The sequence below is a fragment of the Nansenia antarctica genome (assembly GCF_963989245.1).
Source record: "Nansenia antarctica genome assembly, chromosome: 11".
Classification (NCBI taxonomy): domain Eukaryota; kingdom Metazoa; phylum Chordata; class Actinopteri; order Argentiniformes; family Microstomatidae; genus Nansenia; species Nansenia antarctica.
In genome coordinates this window covers 3,751,415-3,766,332 of record NC_137681.1, presented here as the reverse complement: position 1 = coordinate 3,766,332, position 14,918 = coordinate 3,751,415, and the positions used below count along the sequence as shown (strand labels likewise).

Sequence of the window (14,918 nt, the reverse complement as noted above, 5' to 3'; positions counted from 1 at the left end):
GGCTGTTAGTATAAGCTTGCTGCCTATGTTAAGTCAGTTATTGGAAACAAAATGATGTCTATGCAAATCCTGGATTCTAATAATTTAATTAATAAATTTTAATAAATAATTTTGCCATTTTGCAGACGCCTTTATCCAAAGCGACTTACAATTACGAATTACAGGGACATTCCCCCTGGAGTAACTGAGGGCTAAGTGCCTTACTCAAGGGCACACTAGTAGTGGTGTGGCTTCAGGCGGGATTTGAACTCACAACCTTCCGATCACAAGTCCAACTCACTATCCACTAGACCACTACCCCACAGGATTCTCTTTCCTGTAACGGTCTGATAGCGGGTTTCTAGGACGCACAGAGAGAAGTGTTTTCTACAAGTACGGCTTTAGCACAGAAGACAGATGATTGGCTAAAAAAGCACGGATGACATGACATTAGTGGGAGGTGGGTGGGTTGTTGTTAGACTTAAGTGCTGTTGTTAGACTTAAGTGCTGCTTTTGATCGTAATCGATCATAAACCGTTTCTAGAAAAAACTCAAATGTCCTAGTTTTACATCGGCCACTCCTGTCCTGGGTGTGCTATCCAGGAGAAGGTAAAACATTTTCTTTTCATGGTTAATATTTTTTTTAATAGAATTTCACATAGAGACATGTACACAACAGGACATAACAACAACAACAACTAGTGTCCTTGGGGAAGGTTATTGTCCCAGGTAATAGTAGAAAACTAGTTTTGCACTTCCTTATACGCAGTACATTGTCCATACATAAACAATAACAGACCATGTTCTTTTTTTTTTAAACAAACTAACAAACAAAAAACTAAAACACAAACAAAAGAAAAGAAAAAAACAACATAAAAAAACAGGAGGGGGGGTGGGGGGGCCAAGTCACATATCAAAAATAAACACAAAAGAAAATGATACAACAAACGCCATAGATACCCTAATATATGGGGGGGGAGCACCCCCATCGGAGACAACATCCAAGTCTTACAGACTGTTATCTTTAATGGTTGCTGCTCTTCAGACGGTGAGAATGTACACTGTGTTCCTCCAGGTACAGCTGCCTAAGCACACTGCTTCTCCTCTATCTGGACTAATGATTTACCCTCACTAATGATTAAAGCAGCAGTGGGTCTGTCTGCTGATGACTCTACAATGTATAGTGCTGCATCAACATCTTAGCTAACAGAGGTACTGAGCAACGAACTAAGAGTTCTGTCTAGTTCTGTTTGCTGTTGGCCAGCTGCAATTAGTCCCAAAATGCAGCAGCGAGAGTTTGAACCAAAACAAGCAGAAGAGCTCATATAACTCCTGTTTTGGACACTCTACTACACTGGCTTCCTGTTAAGTTCAGAATAGTTTTCAAGATCCTTCTGTTTGTTTATAAAGCTCTCACTGGCACATCAGCGTAATATCTGAAAGACATTTCGCTAGCATATCAGCCCAATAGCGCTCTCAGGTCTTCTGACGCTGGTTTTCTCTGTGTACCACATGTACAAAAGAAGAGATTTGGTGAGGCTGCATTCTCATTTTATGCACCCAAATTGTGGAATGCACTGCCAGTTTACATTAGGGATGCAACCTCAGCACATTATGTTCAAGTCAAGACTAAAAACCCATCTTTTTAATATTGCCTTTAGATGACTAAATAATTAAATTATGATTTATATAATGATTGGAGCACTTTGAGCTGCAATGTTTGCAGGACAAGCGCTATACAAATACAAGTTGTTATTATTATTATTATTATTATTATTATTATTATTATTATTATTGTCTGACTGGGTTAACATGAAGACATTGGTGTTGAATACTTCTAAAAAGGTATTGTATTTGGTCGAAGACATGCGCTTGCTGGTGACCCTCAACTAAACTTGTCGATGGGAAGCTTTGCCTGTGGAACAGGTTAGAAGGACCAAACTACTTGGCGTCGTGTCAGGACACAGCTTTATCTTGGTCCGAACATCCCCTTGTAATACAAGAGGGGCAAGGGCACTGACATAACAAGGAAATGTTACGAAAATGATGCCTAACAAATGAGGCATAACATCCAGAACTCTGAATCAAGTGATTCAAGCTTTGGGTTTTACTACACCTTGAGTGCTGTCCAACCATATGATCATCGACAGCAAACAAGCATATTGGAAAAACTCCAGCTCGCTCAAAACCAGGGCTGCCAGAACGCACCATATTCTCTCGTGACTTGCCGTTGAGCTCAATTATTCTTTCGATTTTCTTCAGGAATGTAATATATTTTCAAGAAACCACAGTATTTTTCTGACCAGTTAGTGTACAGGACAAATGAACATAACCACCAGACATATTAGTTCAGGATATCTCACCCCCCCCCCCCCCCCCCCCCCCAGACCACCAAGGCCAAACATACTCAATAATATACAGCGCCAATCCTGGATGGAATTCTATACCAACAAAACCTAAATACATCTTCAATAAAACATTAAAAAGAATGCGATCAATCATGATTGGCTTGTCCTCAGGAAGATTAGCTGGCGCTACGGTGTCGGCTAACCTGGATCCCAATAACAATTTAAAAGAAAAAGTCTGCACTTAATGTGGATAGTGAGGCTGACCGAACGCTCTGAGAGGGCCGTCTGAAGGCCTCTCGCCGTGTCTGATGTTGTTATCACCATAGATTACAGATAATGTTACATCAACTCTCTTCCAGCATCAAAAGGGGAGCTACGCACACTCTCTAGACCTCTTTTTTCCTAGCGATGCGTTCCTAGAAAAGTGTTCAACAACCTCTCAACACTTCTGGCGGGTCAGACACAGGGGGTAGAACCTACGCCCTCCTGACGCAGCGAGGCTTCCTAGTGGAGGATATTTACTTTTAAGAATTCGGTTGAAATAGATCACGAGTAAAACTTCTGAGTTATAGACTGTTTATTCAATCAAAGTAACATTACAGGTTACAACATTCCTCTGTGATGTCATAGATGGGCAAGCCGGTGGGAAAGAGAAAGGACTTTGTTCAGCTCACAAATGTATACCCCTGATGATCAAGGTGTGAAAGGGGGTTAGGTTATAGACAGTGTCATTCAGGTCAAAGGGCAGGGAGCAGGTCACAGGAAGGGAGGCCATCTTTGACCATGTGTTAGGACGAAGAAATGGGAGGGGTGGAGCGGAGGTAGCCTGCCCTCCCCAGGCCTGAGCAGACAGTCATAAAACCCCTTTCTAGGAATGTGACAATCAATAAGACATATCTATTGATCAAGATGTCTATATAGGTTCTATAAACAGGTTTATGTGTGCGTGTGAAAATATACCACACTAGTTCAGCCTGTAAAACAGCCAGTCCAGGAGAGACAACCAGGAAGACAGGCTGGCAGACAGACAGACAGACAGACAGACAGACAGACAGACAGACAGACAGACAGACAGACAGACAGACAGACAGACCGACCGACCGACCGACATACAGGCAGGAAAACAGCTACAGCTAAGAAATCCAGGCAGACAGATAGTTAAATAATGTCCGTCCTCTGTTATGCCACGCTGGGTATGTCTGTGTGTCGTGTGAAAAAAAACGTCAGGGTACTAGTTCTATACTCTACTGTCGAGTACACACAACCTTTTCATCCTGTTAAGTGAAATGCCATTTCCCAGCCATGAAGTACAACCTAACATAGCCTTTTGGAATTGTCGAAATTTCCTCATTAGACTCAAGGTGAACGAGAAATAAAAAGGTTACGCGCTTTCTTTTATGGAAACATTCTTTTTGAATCCCCTGCTTGGCTATGATACCGTGCCATCAAGGTAGCGACTCCCGTCATGGTGAGTTCGGTTGGCACAGCTGTTGGTTCTGCCTCACCTTGTCTCACCTATCTCTTTGATAGTTGCCTCTACATTATTTACTGTATCTACACAAGCAGACTTCTTCTTTAAAGCATGACGGGGCCTTTGTAATTCCAGATAGCCCATAGCTCAGTTACAAAGGTAGAACTTTCTCATGTCGGTGAGAACTCAACTATAAAGTTGCTTGTTCAGGTGGGAATACGTTCAATCAATCTGGTCCCGCGATGGGGAAGGTCGAGAGAGACGAGGACTCAACTGGATAAACATGATACACAGATATTCAGCTAGATAAACCTAACACAGATATTCATCTGGATTAACCTAACACACATATTCAGCTAGATAAACCTAACACAGATATTCAGCTAGATAAACCTAACACAGACATTCACTTGTTCTGACGGTTGGGTGTTCATTCGCTCTAGCACTTCTGCTGGTGCTAATGACTGCTGCTACATAGTACATAATGTATTTAATGATGGCTACATACATATTGTATGTAATGATGGCTACTGGCTAGTACATAATGTATGTATATCATTTCTGCTACATAGTGACATTGTACATTATATATATATATATATATATATATACATAATTTATATAGAATGAAATGTACAATATGACTGTACATTGCGGTACATGATGACTTCAGCTACACCGAATGAAGTGTACCTGAGGATGGCTTGTTCTACCGTCCCTGACTGGTACTCCCTCACCAAGATTAGTACAGTACCTTTTTTCTTTGACCTAAATGGACTGACTTATATAGCACTTTTCTCCAAACGGCCTCTCATTCACCCATTTACACGCACATTCACACACCAATGGGGGCAAGCTACCATGCAAGGCACCGGCCCGCTCATTGGGAGCAATTAGAGGTTCAGTGTCTTGCCCAAGGACACTTCGACATGTGGCCAGCCGGGGCCTCGAACTGCCGATCTGCCGACCTTGCGATCATTAGACGGCGGCTCTACCTCCTGCGCCACAGCCGGCCCAATCTTCTCTTTTATCTTTTCTTTTAGTGAAGTAGGTCATTATTACGTTTTAATAAATACATACTTATTAGAAATACTTATTAGGGGGAGGTTAGTTATGTTTCTGTTTCTTTTCTCTCAGGTTTAAGTTGTGTTGTTAGATCTCCTCCGCCTCCTTGTTGTTTCCGTTGAGCAGCTGGGCGCGGAGCCTTGAGTCACGATAGCGAGGTGAGACGCTGCCACATTAGCCGTGGCCCTGCTCTCTTTAACAGAGAGTTACTGTTCGCTATCAACAAAATGTGTTGAAACCTCCCCATATGTTGTTGCTGCTGCTTGTCCCAGGGGGCGGGGGGGGCGAACAACAGGCCGTTGCTGTTCAACTGCAAATCATCCTCTTCAACAGGGAAGCCGCTTTAAGTGTTTCATTTACGTTCCGCAGCCTGCACATCTGTGATGATACCGTTGAATCCTGGTTTCTCTTTTAGCCCGAGGCAGAGTTAGCCTACATGTGGTTTGATATAATGCTGTATCTCAACAAGCCGCTGATTAATCATTCTCTCACAACAAAAGGCGGGGAAGGGAGTCAACAGGGCGTAGCGTCAGAGGAGATGTGTTTTCTCATTCAGGGTTTTTCTTTTGAATGAAGGCGAGCGTAGCTTCTGCTGTTGTTGTCTCTAACGCAGTTGGGGGCAGCAGCTTAACGAGTCTGATTGGTAGTGATGAGGTAATGTGACAGTTTATTTGTTAAATTGACCGTTAAACCAGTTAATTAATGTCAACTTGAATGGAGAGGCTGGACACCAGTGCTCAAGTTGTAAAAGAACATCAGGGGGGATGGTGGATTTGATCATATCAATTTGAGCATCCCCACAGCGTCAGTGACTTCAGTGTCAGTGACTTCAGTGTCAGTGACTTGGTGGTAAACATGTCATTGCATGTGTGCGTGCCCCCCCCCCCTCGCCCACAGTATTTTACTCAATATGCGCAAAACTAAATGTTGAAATAGCAGTAATACCACGTTCACTGATAAAATGACATAAGGGATGGAAAGGGGGGATGGCAGTTTTAGAAGGGGGATGATTTTGACTGTTTTTATTTCAGGGGGATGCCATCCCACATCCCCCCTCAACTCGAGTGCTGGTCACTAACACTAACTCTACTCTGAAGTCCTACTCACAGTAGTATTGTAACTCATACCTATGGGGCAGCTGTGTCTCAGGAGGTAGAGCCTCTAATGAGGCGTCTAATGATCGGTGGTTCGAGCCCCGGCTGACCACATGTCGAGGTGGCCTTGGGCAAGACACTGAACCCCAAATTGCTCCCAATGAGCGGGGCCGGCGCCTTGCATGGCAGCTTGCCGCCGTTGGTGTGTGAATGTGTGTGTGAATGTGTGAATGAGAGGCCGTTGTAAAGCGCTTTGGAATAAGGCGCTATATAAGTCAGTCCATTCCATTTACCTTATCATAACTAGGGATGCTCCGATCTGGATTTTTGGGGCCGATACCGATCACCGATTTGTTTCCTCAAGATCAACCGATACCGATACCGATACCGATTTTTAAAAAAATACATAACTGACTGGATAGCCTAAATATTTTTTGCTTTTTAGACAAAAGTTTTGATCATTAGGCACCAAGCAAACGCAGACCCATTTTTATGGCATAGTAAAGGTCTGGCCTATCACCCAGTTAGGGCCTGAAGCCCAACTCAGTCGATATGGCTGTATAAAAGACATAATAAACGTGGCCTTCATGGTTTACATACTGTTACGTCCTCCTATGTTTTCTGTTCAGTTATCTGTCTTCCCCAGAAAAGAAAAGAAAAAAAAAAAAAAAAAAAAAGATCGGATTTTGCGATCGGCCATTTTTGCCGATCACCGATCGAGTCATTTGGAGTGAAATCGGCCGATTTAAATCGGTGGCCGATAAATCGGAGCATCCCTAATCATAACTGTGTGTAGGATATGTGGTGACATGCGTTATACTAACTACAGTAGGGGGAGGGAAAGGGGGGATGGCAGTTTTAGAAGGCGGATGGTTTTGACTGTTTTTAGGGGGGATGCTATCCCCCCTCATCCCCCCTCAACTTGAGTGCTGCTGGACACTATATAGCAGGTTGAACTTCCATGACTAGAAATATATAAAAAATGCTGGTTAGGACAGATTCATTTGCATTTACTATGCATAAAAAAAAACGAAAATACATCCAATGCATACATTTCAGTTTAATTTGAATTCTAAGGATATCAAGCGGCACAAATACTCCATTATGTATTTTGCTAATGTAATACACGCCGTTGATAAGTGCCTGCGGGTTTAATTTTTTTGCAAATGACTCAAATGCATACTTCATTCTCTTAATTTTTCCAAATTATATTAAACTATAATATTCTAAATGTTGCGGTGCGCTAAGTTCAGCGTGAGAGAACATGTCCCTTGCTGTTTTTACCCGTTGGCATAACAAATAAGGAACTAACTGAAAGATATTTGGATGTGTACTCACATAAGTTGACAATAACCTGGTTTTGCCAAACCCAGGGGATTGTGCTTAATGATGTGTTAATACTTTCAGTTTTTCACTCTCTCTCTCTCTCATTGTTTTAATGTCAACTTGTTCCCTCTTCTGAGAAGCAGACTTTCATTAGGATTTCAACAGGGGAGCGAGACACCGTTTTTACACACGGTGAAACACATGAATGGTGTCTATTAATAGTAAATGATGATTACCAAGATATTAGTTCATGGTCTAAAACGCCAAACTACCGTACCCCCCCCCCCCCCCCCCCCCGGTTGGCAGCGGTCTGACTGATTATACAACACACCTGGAGTGGACTCATCTTTAATCTTTAATGTCTGCGGAGGTATTCAGGGTCTGTAGGAGGAACAGCTTGCGGTAACACTTTACCACAATTGTCACAGGAATTACATACCTTAATTCATAGTGTATATACACAGTACTATTAGTAAATGAGTATTCACGCATTTTGAAACATGTACGAATGCAAATAAACATATATACACTCTTTCATTACACGCTTAATACAATACACATTTCAAAGCGTTTTCAAAGCGTTTAGAACCATTTGTAAGGCACTTAGAAGCACTTCTAAGCATTCCACAGTACAAGGGTTCTGCTCATGAAAGTTAATCTAGAGTTAAAGACCAACTCTGCATGCTGTCTTCACACTCATATTCCCTATCCGTTTGAGTTTCCTCAAAATTCACTCACACTTATGTGACAGGCCTATTTCCATCCAGGACTATAGTGCCTGGGAGCTCATGATACTGTGTGTTTCTCTCTCTGCCTGCCTTTTGTTATGCCTGGTGTGGTCTCATCTACTGTCAAGGCTTGGGAGTCTTTCATCAATAGCTTCTTTTTCTCTCTTCAAGAGAACTGATCTCTCCGAGCCGGCACCCTCGCCCAGACTCAACGTTCACAGGGAACTTCTATCAACCAGATGTGGGAGTTGTTCTACCATTCAATTGGGTCAGTCAGATAGGAATACATGGCTCGCACAGAGAAGTTAGCTAGCAGTTAGTCATGATCCTATACCTAGATGACATTGTACCAACCTAGCAAGCTAGTGCTATATCCGCCAGGACCTCCAGGACCAAGTTCCGGACCTGGGGTGGTGATAGGGCCTTTTCAGCCGCAGCCCCGTCCCTCTTGAACGCCCTCCTCCTCCCCAACCACATCAGACAGGCCAACACCCTCCCAACATTTAAACAGGCCCTCAAAACCCACCTCTTCAAGCTCGCCTTCACCAATTAACCCTCTCCCCCCCTCCCCTTCCCATGTGTCCCCAGCACTACCTCAATTAGGCCCCTATACTTTCTTCTATTTACCTTTTGTTTCTTTTTATTATTACTACTCGATCTTCTCAGTTTGTAAAGCGTCTTTAAGTGTCTAGAAAAGCGCTATATAAGTCTAATGTATTATTATTATTATTATGATTATTATTATCATGGAAATAATGTTGTTATGAAGGGAAAAAGCCTGTTCTTCGTTGGGTAAGGTGTTCGGTGTGGTAAGGGCGCTTTTTCCATGGTTCCCAAGTTGTGAAAGGATGCTATTAACTTTTTAATTAACAACGTGATTGCAATCCCAGCAATTATAGAGTTTTTCTAGACGCTGTGTGTGTCTTGTTCTTATTCCATGCTTTTACATATTTTTAATTGTGTGAAATGGAAGGACGCGGTGGGATTGTTTATTTTGCATGGATAGAGAGTAGGGAGATTGAGAAACAGAGAAAACAGTAATATGGAGAATAGAGCGTTTGAGTCCAGGCAACTTTGCATAGACCTCATAAGCATGGTGTTATCACTGTCACAAAGTAATTACTCCTCTCCTACCAATTTACTCCGAATTTCCATGAGAATAACATTGTAATGTAATCATGTATTGGTTTGTTTGTACTAATGGTGTTGAAAATGTTTTAGATATGTCGAATATTAATATATAATATGATAGAATAATGTATGTCTCTCAGTTACAGCTGTTGTTGTTTTCGTTGTTGTTGTTGTTGTTTTATGTATAGCAGTCATACAAAATGCATGAGCGCATTATGCATGTATGTCCATCATGCCTTTTTGAACAACAGACGACAAGGAACGAACTACATATTCATACTCGCATTCATACTCACAAGCGGCTGAATTAAACTCAGCCCAGGCGGTATTCAGCACCACCCGGCTAATTTCAAACGCAATTAACCTTTCAAACACACTGAGAGACTCAGGCGGGGCGGGATAGAAGGATGACAACAACCTTGTGTTTTTCAAAAAACGAGAAGCGTCGCTGACATTTTGAAGAGTTTATCTGCTCAGAGGAACCACCTTGCAATCAGTATGTTGACGACGGCGCTGATGAGTTTGCATATTCTTAATGCGATGCCCCCTTTACTTAACATACGTGATTAGGTAAGCTAAAACGGTTTGAACCCGGAGCTAACTGACGGGTCGCTAACACGACGCCTCTGCGCATCTGAAGTGTCAGTTGACACTCGTTGAGGAAGTGAACGTCTCTCGATATCGACAGTCGACCGGTTGCTTGTTAGTCCGATCGCTATGACACATTCGATGGTAATGGGATACAACATCTAATGAACTGTGGAAGCCAATAGGCCGAATCCAATTCCCTCCATTGGCCAAGGCCGTGTCAGGGTGATGCAGCCTGTCTGGCAGCTAGTGAACCTGGGGAGGGAGGGAGGGACGGAGGGAGGGAGATGGTTGTCTAGAACGGTATCTTGTCATCAACAGTCGTGTGTTGATGGAACAGAGACAGTAGGGAAAGACAGGAAGTGAAAAGGAGAGGGTAGGTCAGCAGGGCATGGGCCGGGTCTGAACTCAATGCTGCCATGGGCATACATCCGTCGGAGACTGAAGAGCCATCTCTTCAGGTTACACCTTAACTGCTCCTCCTGAGACATCTACTAACCCCCAGCACTGCGTCTCCTGAGACACATGCTTTTCCCCTATACTTTTCCCCTATACTGTGCCTCCTAAGACTCTACTGTCTCTTCAGTGCCCCCCTTGTACTGTCTCTCCAGTGTCTATAATAAAAAAATAAAATAAAAATGTTTTAAAAAATACTTTTTCACAACGACTCCCAGTAGCCCCTGGCCTGAGCTAGATTACGCCTCCGGCTAGAACTGGTGGACTGATGATTCACTTCCTTAGTCAAATGTATTGATTGTAAGTTGCTTTGGAATAAGGCGTCTGCTAAATGCCAAACATAAAAAAAATATGGATCCAGTATGTGTGCACTGTAGGCTGTGGTGCTGCTAGACCACCGGACCACCCTAGACTACCAGTCTAGCATCATGAAACTGAAAAGTGTTGAATCATTATTGCTGTCCTTGAGAACAAGATGTTTAACTTCCAAAAAAGCCTGCCAGCCTGTTTGCAAAGTGCTAGCACTGGTTCTCCAAATGTATATATTTCCCCACACGTTATCAACTTGCAGTGCACGCAAGGACTCAGGCGTATTTTGTTATAGCCAATAGCTCCCAAGATTTTCCCTGGCTTACTATTCCTCTTGTCAACTCTCTTCATCTCAGGTTCACTTCACTGCCTTTTCTCACAAAACTCACGGGAGATTTCAGCATCCTCTGGAGAGTACTTCCTGGTTTGTTTCCAACCAAACTAAGATGAGAGATCATTTGTATTTTGGAGGACATTCCCCTGCCATAGACACTGTATACTCAACTCTACTACACTAAATCTCATCTCTGCTACCTGATTCATTCTTACATGTTTGTGAAATATTGACAGAGCTGGGTCATAAGTGTCTGCACAGCATCTCATTTGTGCACCTTTTAGTCCACCCGGTGTGAAATATCCATCGTTATGACTCTCTTGTGTGTGTGTGTGTGTGTGTGTGTGCAACTCCTAATTAGATTGTGTAGAACTTGCATCGATTTTTCTCCATTGTACTGCGTCAATATTTCCACTTCAATAAAAAAGCAAGAAATACCGCGGATTGCCTCTGCTATCAATGCAGTCAATTCCATATTTACCCCAAATGTACTACTACTGCATGATTTTAATTGTTTTTACTATTTCACAATTCAAAGTCTATAACCACTCTTAATATATCATTGTTCGGTCCATGGTTACCTCAATTTGCCAATTTTGGAGGTAATAATATATAGTCATTGATTCTGAATAAATAATGTATATCCCTCTGGGGGAGTTTGGTTTCTTGTTTTCTTGTGTAGAACAGTATCGTGTCATCGACTGTGTGTGTGTGTGTGTGTGTGCGTGTGTGTGTGTGTGTGTGTGTGCGTGCGTGTGCGTGCGTGTGCGTGAGTGTATGCGTGCGTGTGTGTGTGTGTGTGTGCGTATGTGTTTGTGTGTGTGTGTGTGCGTGTGCGTGAGTGTATGCGTGCGTGTTTGTGCGCGTGTGTGTGCGTATGTGTGTGAGGTTTCATCCATTGCATAGTTGTTTTTGCGATTCACACCGTTTATTTCTATCTCTGTGTCGCGTACCTTCCTTCATTGTTCTTTGTTTTCTTTGACGGCGGGTGAAGCGGTGGCACATTAAAACGTCCGAGACAAAATGTCTCTCCTGGGACGCCGTAGCGTATCTTATCTTATATGGCCACTCACTCTGCTCGCTGAAGGAGTCCCCAGTGGCTGTGCTTTACGCGGTGTGATGTCTGAGGTGTGATGTAGTAGGGGGGGGCTGCTGGGAGGCTGACACCACCGTGCCTAACCCTCCCGTCCGTGTTTGTCGGCCACCAGGTGTGTGCTCCACCTGGGAGAGTCTCCTGGGGGCCGGGCTGCCGGCTCGCCTGGCCAGGATGGCCTCTCTGTCAGCCCCGGGCGTGGCGCTGGTGACCAGCGGCTGGAGGAACAAGGCAACAGCAAGTAAGGCCTTCTATATATAACCATATAACCATCTATATATATATATATCCCAGTAAACAAAGAGTCCAAAAGTCGTCCCCAGGGAAGCCGGAATGTAGGTTCAGATGACGTCTTTCTAGGACGTCCAGATAGAAAGACGTCATCTGAACCCACATTCCGGCTTCCCTGAGGACGTCTTTTGGACTCTTTGTTTACTGGGTTATATATATACAGTATATATATATATAGAACTTCAACTTAGCTTTTGCACACTGTACATATGATCTATCTGTACATGTTGTATTGATATCCATCGCCTTTGTTCTGTACATATCATACTGCATATATATTTTAACTGTACATAATATCTTCGCCCTTGTCTGTTTATGTCACACTGTACATATATCTGTCCATACTTTTATGGCTTTTGCACTATTGCACTATTGCATCATGTTAGGTCATGAGTTCAAATCCCACCTGGGAACATCACCACCACGAGTGTGCCCTTGAGTAAGACACTTAGCCCTAAGTTACTCCAGGGAGACTGTCCCTGGAATCTGTAATTGTACGTCGCTTTGGATAAAAGCGTCTGCTAAATGGTAACCAAAAAAAAGTTGTGGTGTTTGTATGTAGGCCTGCTGTGTTGAGTGCTGGGTTAGACTATGCTAATCACCTGATGTTGTTCTTATATATTCATGTGTCTTCAAACATGACACGAACGTACTCGCGCGGCAGCATGCTGTTCATGTAGATTGACAGAATATTCTCATATTATTCACTGCTCTCTATAGAGAATTTATCTAGAACATAAACCCCCTTTTGAAATTCTCTGAATATTAAAGCTCATTGTTAAACAGTATCTTCAACGCTACTTGAGGCTGATGTGTAGTACAGTAGGCCAGTGTCTGAGTTATCATATCTAACATCAAGTGCTGCTTTTAGGTCTTTCATCAATGTGTCCATGGATAAAGGCTCTTACATAACCCCCCCCCCAAACCCCCCCGCCGGGATATCAACCAATCTGTCCATCATTAATTCAAAGCGTGCAGTTAAGGCATGAAACATGGCCCTAAGATTCCTCAGTTCCTGATTTAAGCCTTCTGCTGTCAGGAGAACATGTGTCGCGGTGATTTCCCATGTGAGCTATGAGCTATGAGCTCTGTCTGTGTCTCTGTGTGAGTGTGTGTGTGTGTGTGTGTGTGTGTGTGTGTGGGGGGCTGTGTATGTCTGTGTGTGTCGGTGTCGGTGTGTGTCTGTGTCTGTGTGTGTGTGTGGGGGGAGGGCTGCGTATGTGTGTGTCTGTGTCTGTCTGTGTGTGTGTGTGTGTGTGGTGGGGGGGGGGGGGGTGAGTATGTGTGTGTGTGTGTGTGTGGTGGGGGGGGGGGGGGTGAGTATGTGTGTGTGTGTGTGTGTGGTGGGGGGGGTGAGTATGTGTGTGTGTGTGTGTGTGGTGGGGGGGGTGAGTATGTGTGTGTGTCTGTGTGTGTGTGTGTGTGTGGTGGGGGGGGGGGGGGTGAGTATGTGTGTGTGTGTGTGTGTGTGTGTGTGTGTGTGTGTGTGGGGGGCTGCATATGTGTGTGTGTCTGTGTGTGTGTGTGTGTGTGTGTGGGGGGGGGGCTGCATATGTGTGTGTGTCTGTGTGTGTGTGTGTGTGTGTGTGTGTCTGTGTGTGTGTCAGGGGGAGGGCTGTGTATGTGTGTGTCTGTCTGTATGTGTGTGTGTGTCCGTGTGTGTGTGGGGGGGGCTGCGTATGTGTGTGTGTGTGTCTGTTTGTCTGTGTCTCTGTGTGTGTGTGTGTGTGTGTGTGTGTGTGTGTGAGGTGGTTTGCATGTGCTAGTTGGCCTTTGACAGTCGACGACAGGACACAGCTGTGGTGTGTGTGTGTGTGTGTGTGTGTGTGTGACTGTGTGTGTGTGTGGGGGGGGGCTGCATATGTGTGTGTGTGTGTGTGTGTCTGTGTGTGTGTGGTGGGGGGGGGTTTGAATATGTGTGTGTGTCTGTGTGTGTGTGGGGGGGTCTGCATATGTGTGTGTGTGTGTGTGTCAGGGGGAGGGCTGTGTATGTGTGTGTCTGTCTGTATGTGTGTGTGTGTGTGTGTGTCCGTGTGTGTATTGGGGGGGGCTGCGTATGTGTGTGTGTCTGTGTGTGTGTGTGTGTCTGTTTGTCTGTGTCTGTGTGTGTGTTTGTGTGTGTCTGTGTGTGTGTGTGTGTGTGTTTGTGTGTTTGTGTGTTTGTGTGTATGTGTGTGTGTGTGTGTATGTGTGTGTGTGTGAGGTTGTTTGCATGTGCTAGTTGGCCTTTGACAGGCGACGACAGGACACAGCTGTGGTGTGTGTGTGTGTGTGTGTGTGTGTGTGTGTGTGTGTGTGTGTGTGTGATGGTTGCTGTGATAATGTGGCAGAGTTGACGAGCAAGACCTGAATTAACGTATGCATATCATGAAACAGGAAACTGTTGAATCATCATTGCTGTCCTTGACAACATGATATTTAACTTTCAAAAAAGCCTGCCAGCCTGTTTGGGAAAGTGCTAGCGCCGCTTTAATATTTAATATTTTCCCCACACGTTATCAACTTGCAGTGCACGCAAGGACTCAAGCGTATTTGGTTGCCAATAGCTCCCAGATTGTCCTCCTCCGGTTACAATTCGTCTTGTCATCTCTCTTCATCTCAGTTTCACTCCGCTGCCTTCTCACAAAACTCACGGGAGATTTCAGCATCCTCTGGAGAGTACTTCCTGGTTTGTTTCCAACCAAACTAAGATGAGAGATCATTTG

The 14,918-nt window shown here is 44.0% G+C and overlaps 1 protein-coding gene across 1 annotated transcript in view; it reads left to right on the top strand.

Annotated features, from left to right (window-relative positions):
• The window catches only part of tcerg1l (transcription elongation regulator 1 like), a gene marked incomplete at both ends in the record, with an annotated part of 99,938 nt that overhangs the window by 67,198 nt on the left and 17,822 nt on the right, over nt 1–14,918 (top strand). Inside the window, one exon of the mRNA XM_080541888.1 lies at nt 12,038–12,153. Within this exon, the coding sequence (XP_080398014.1) occupies nt 12,038–12,153 (116 nt within the window). The remainder of the gene's footprint in view (nt 1–12,037; nt 12,154–14,918) is intronic.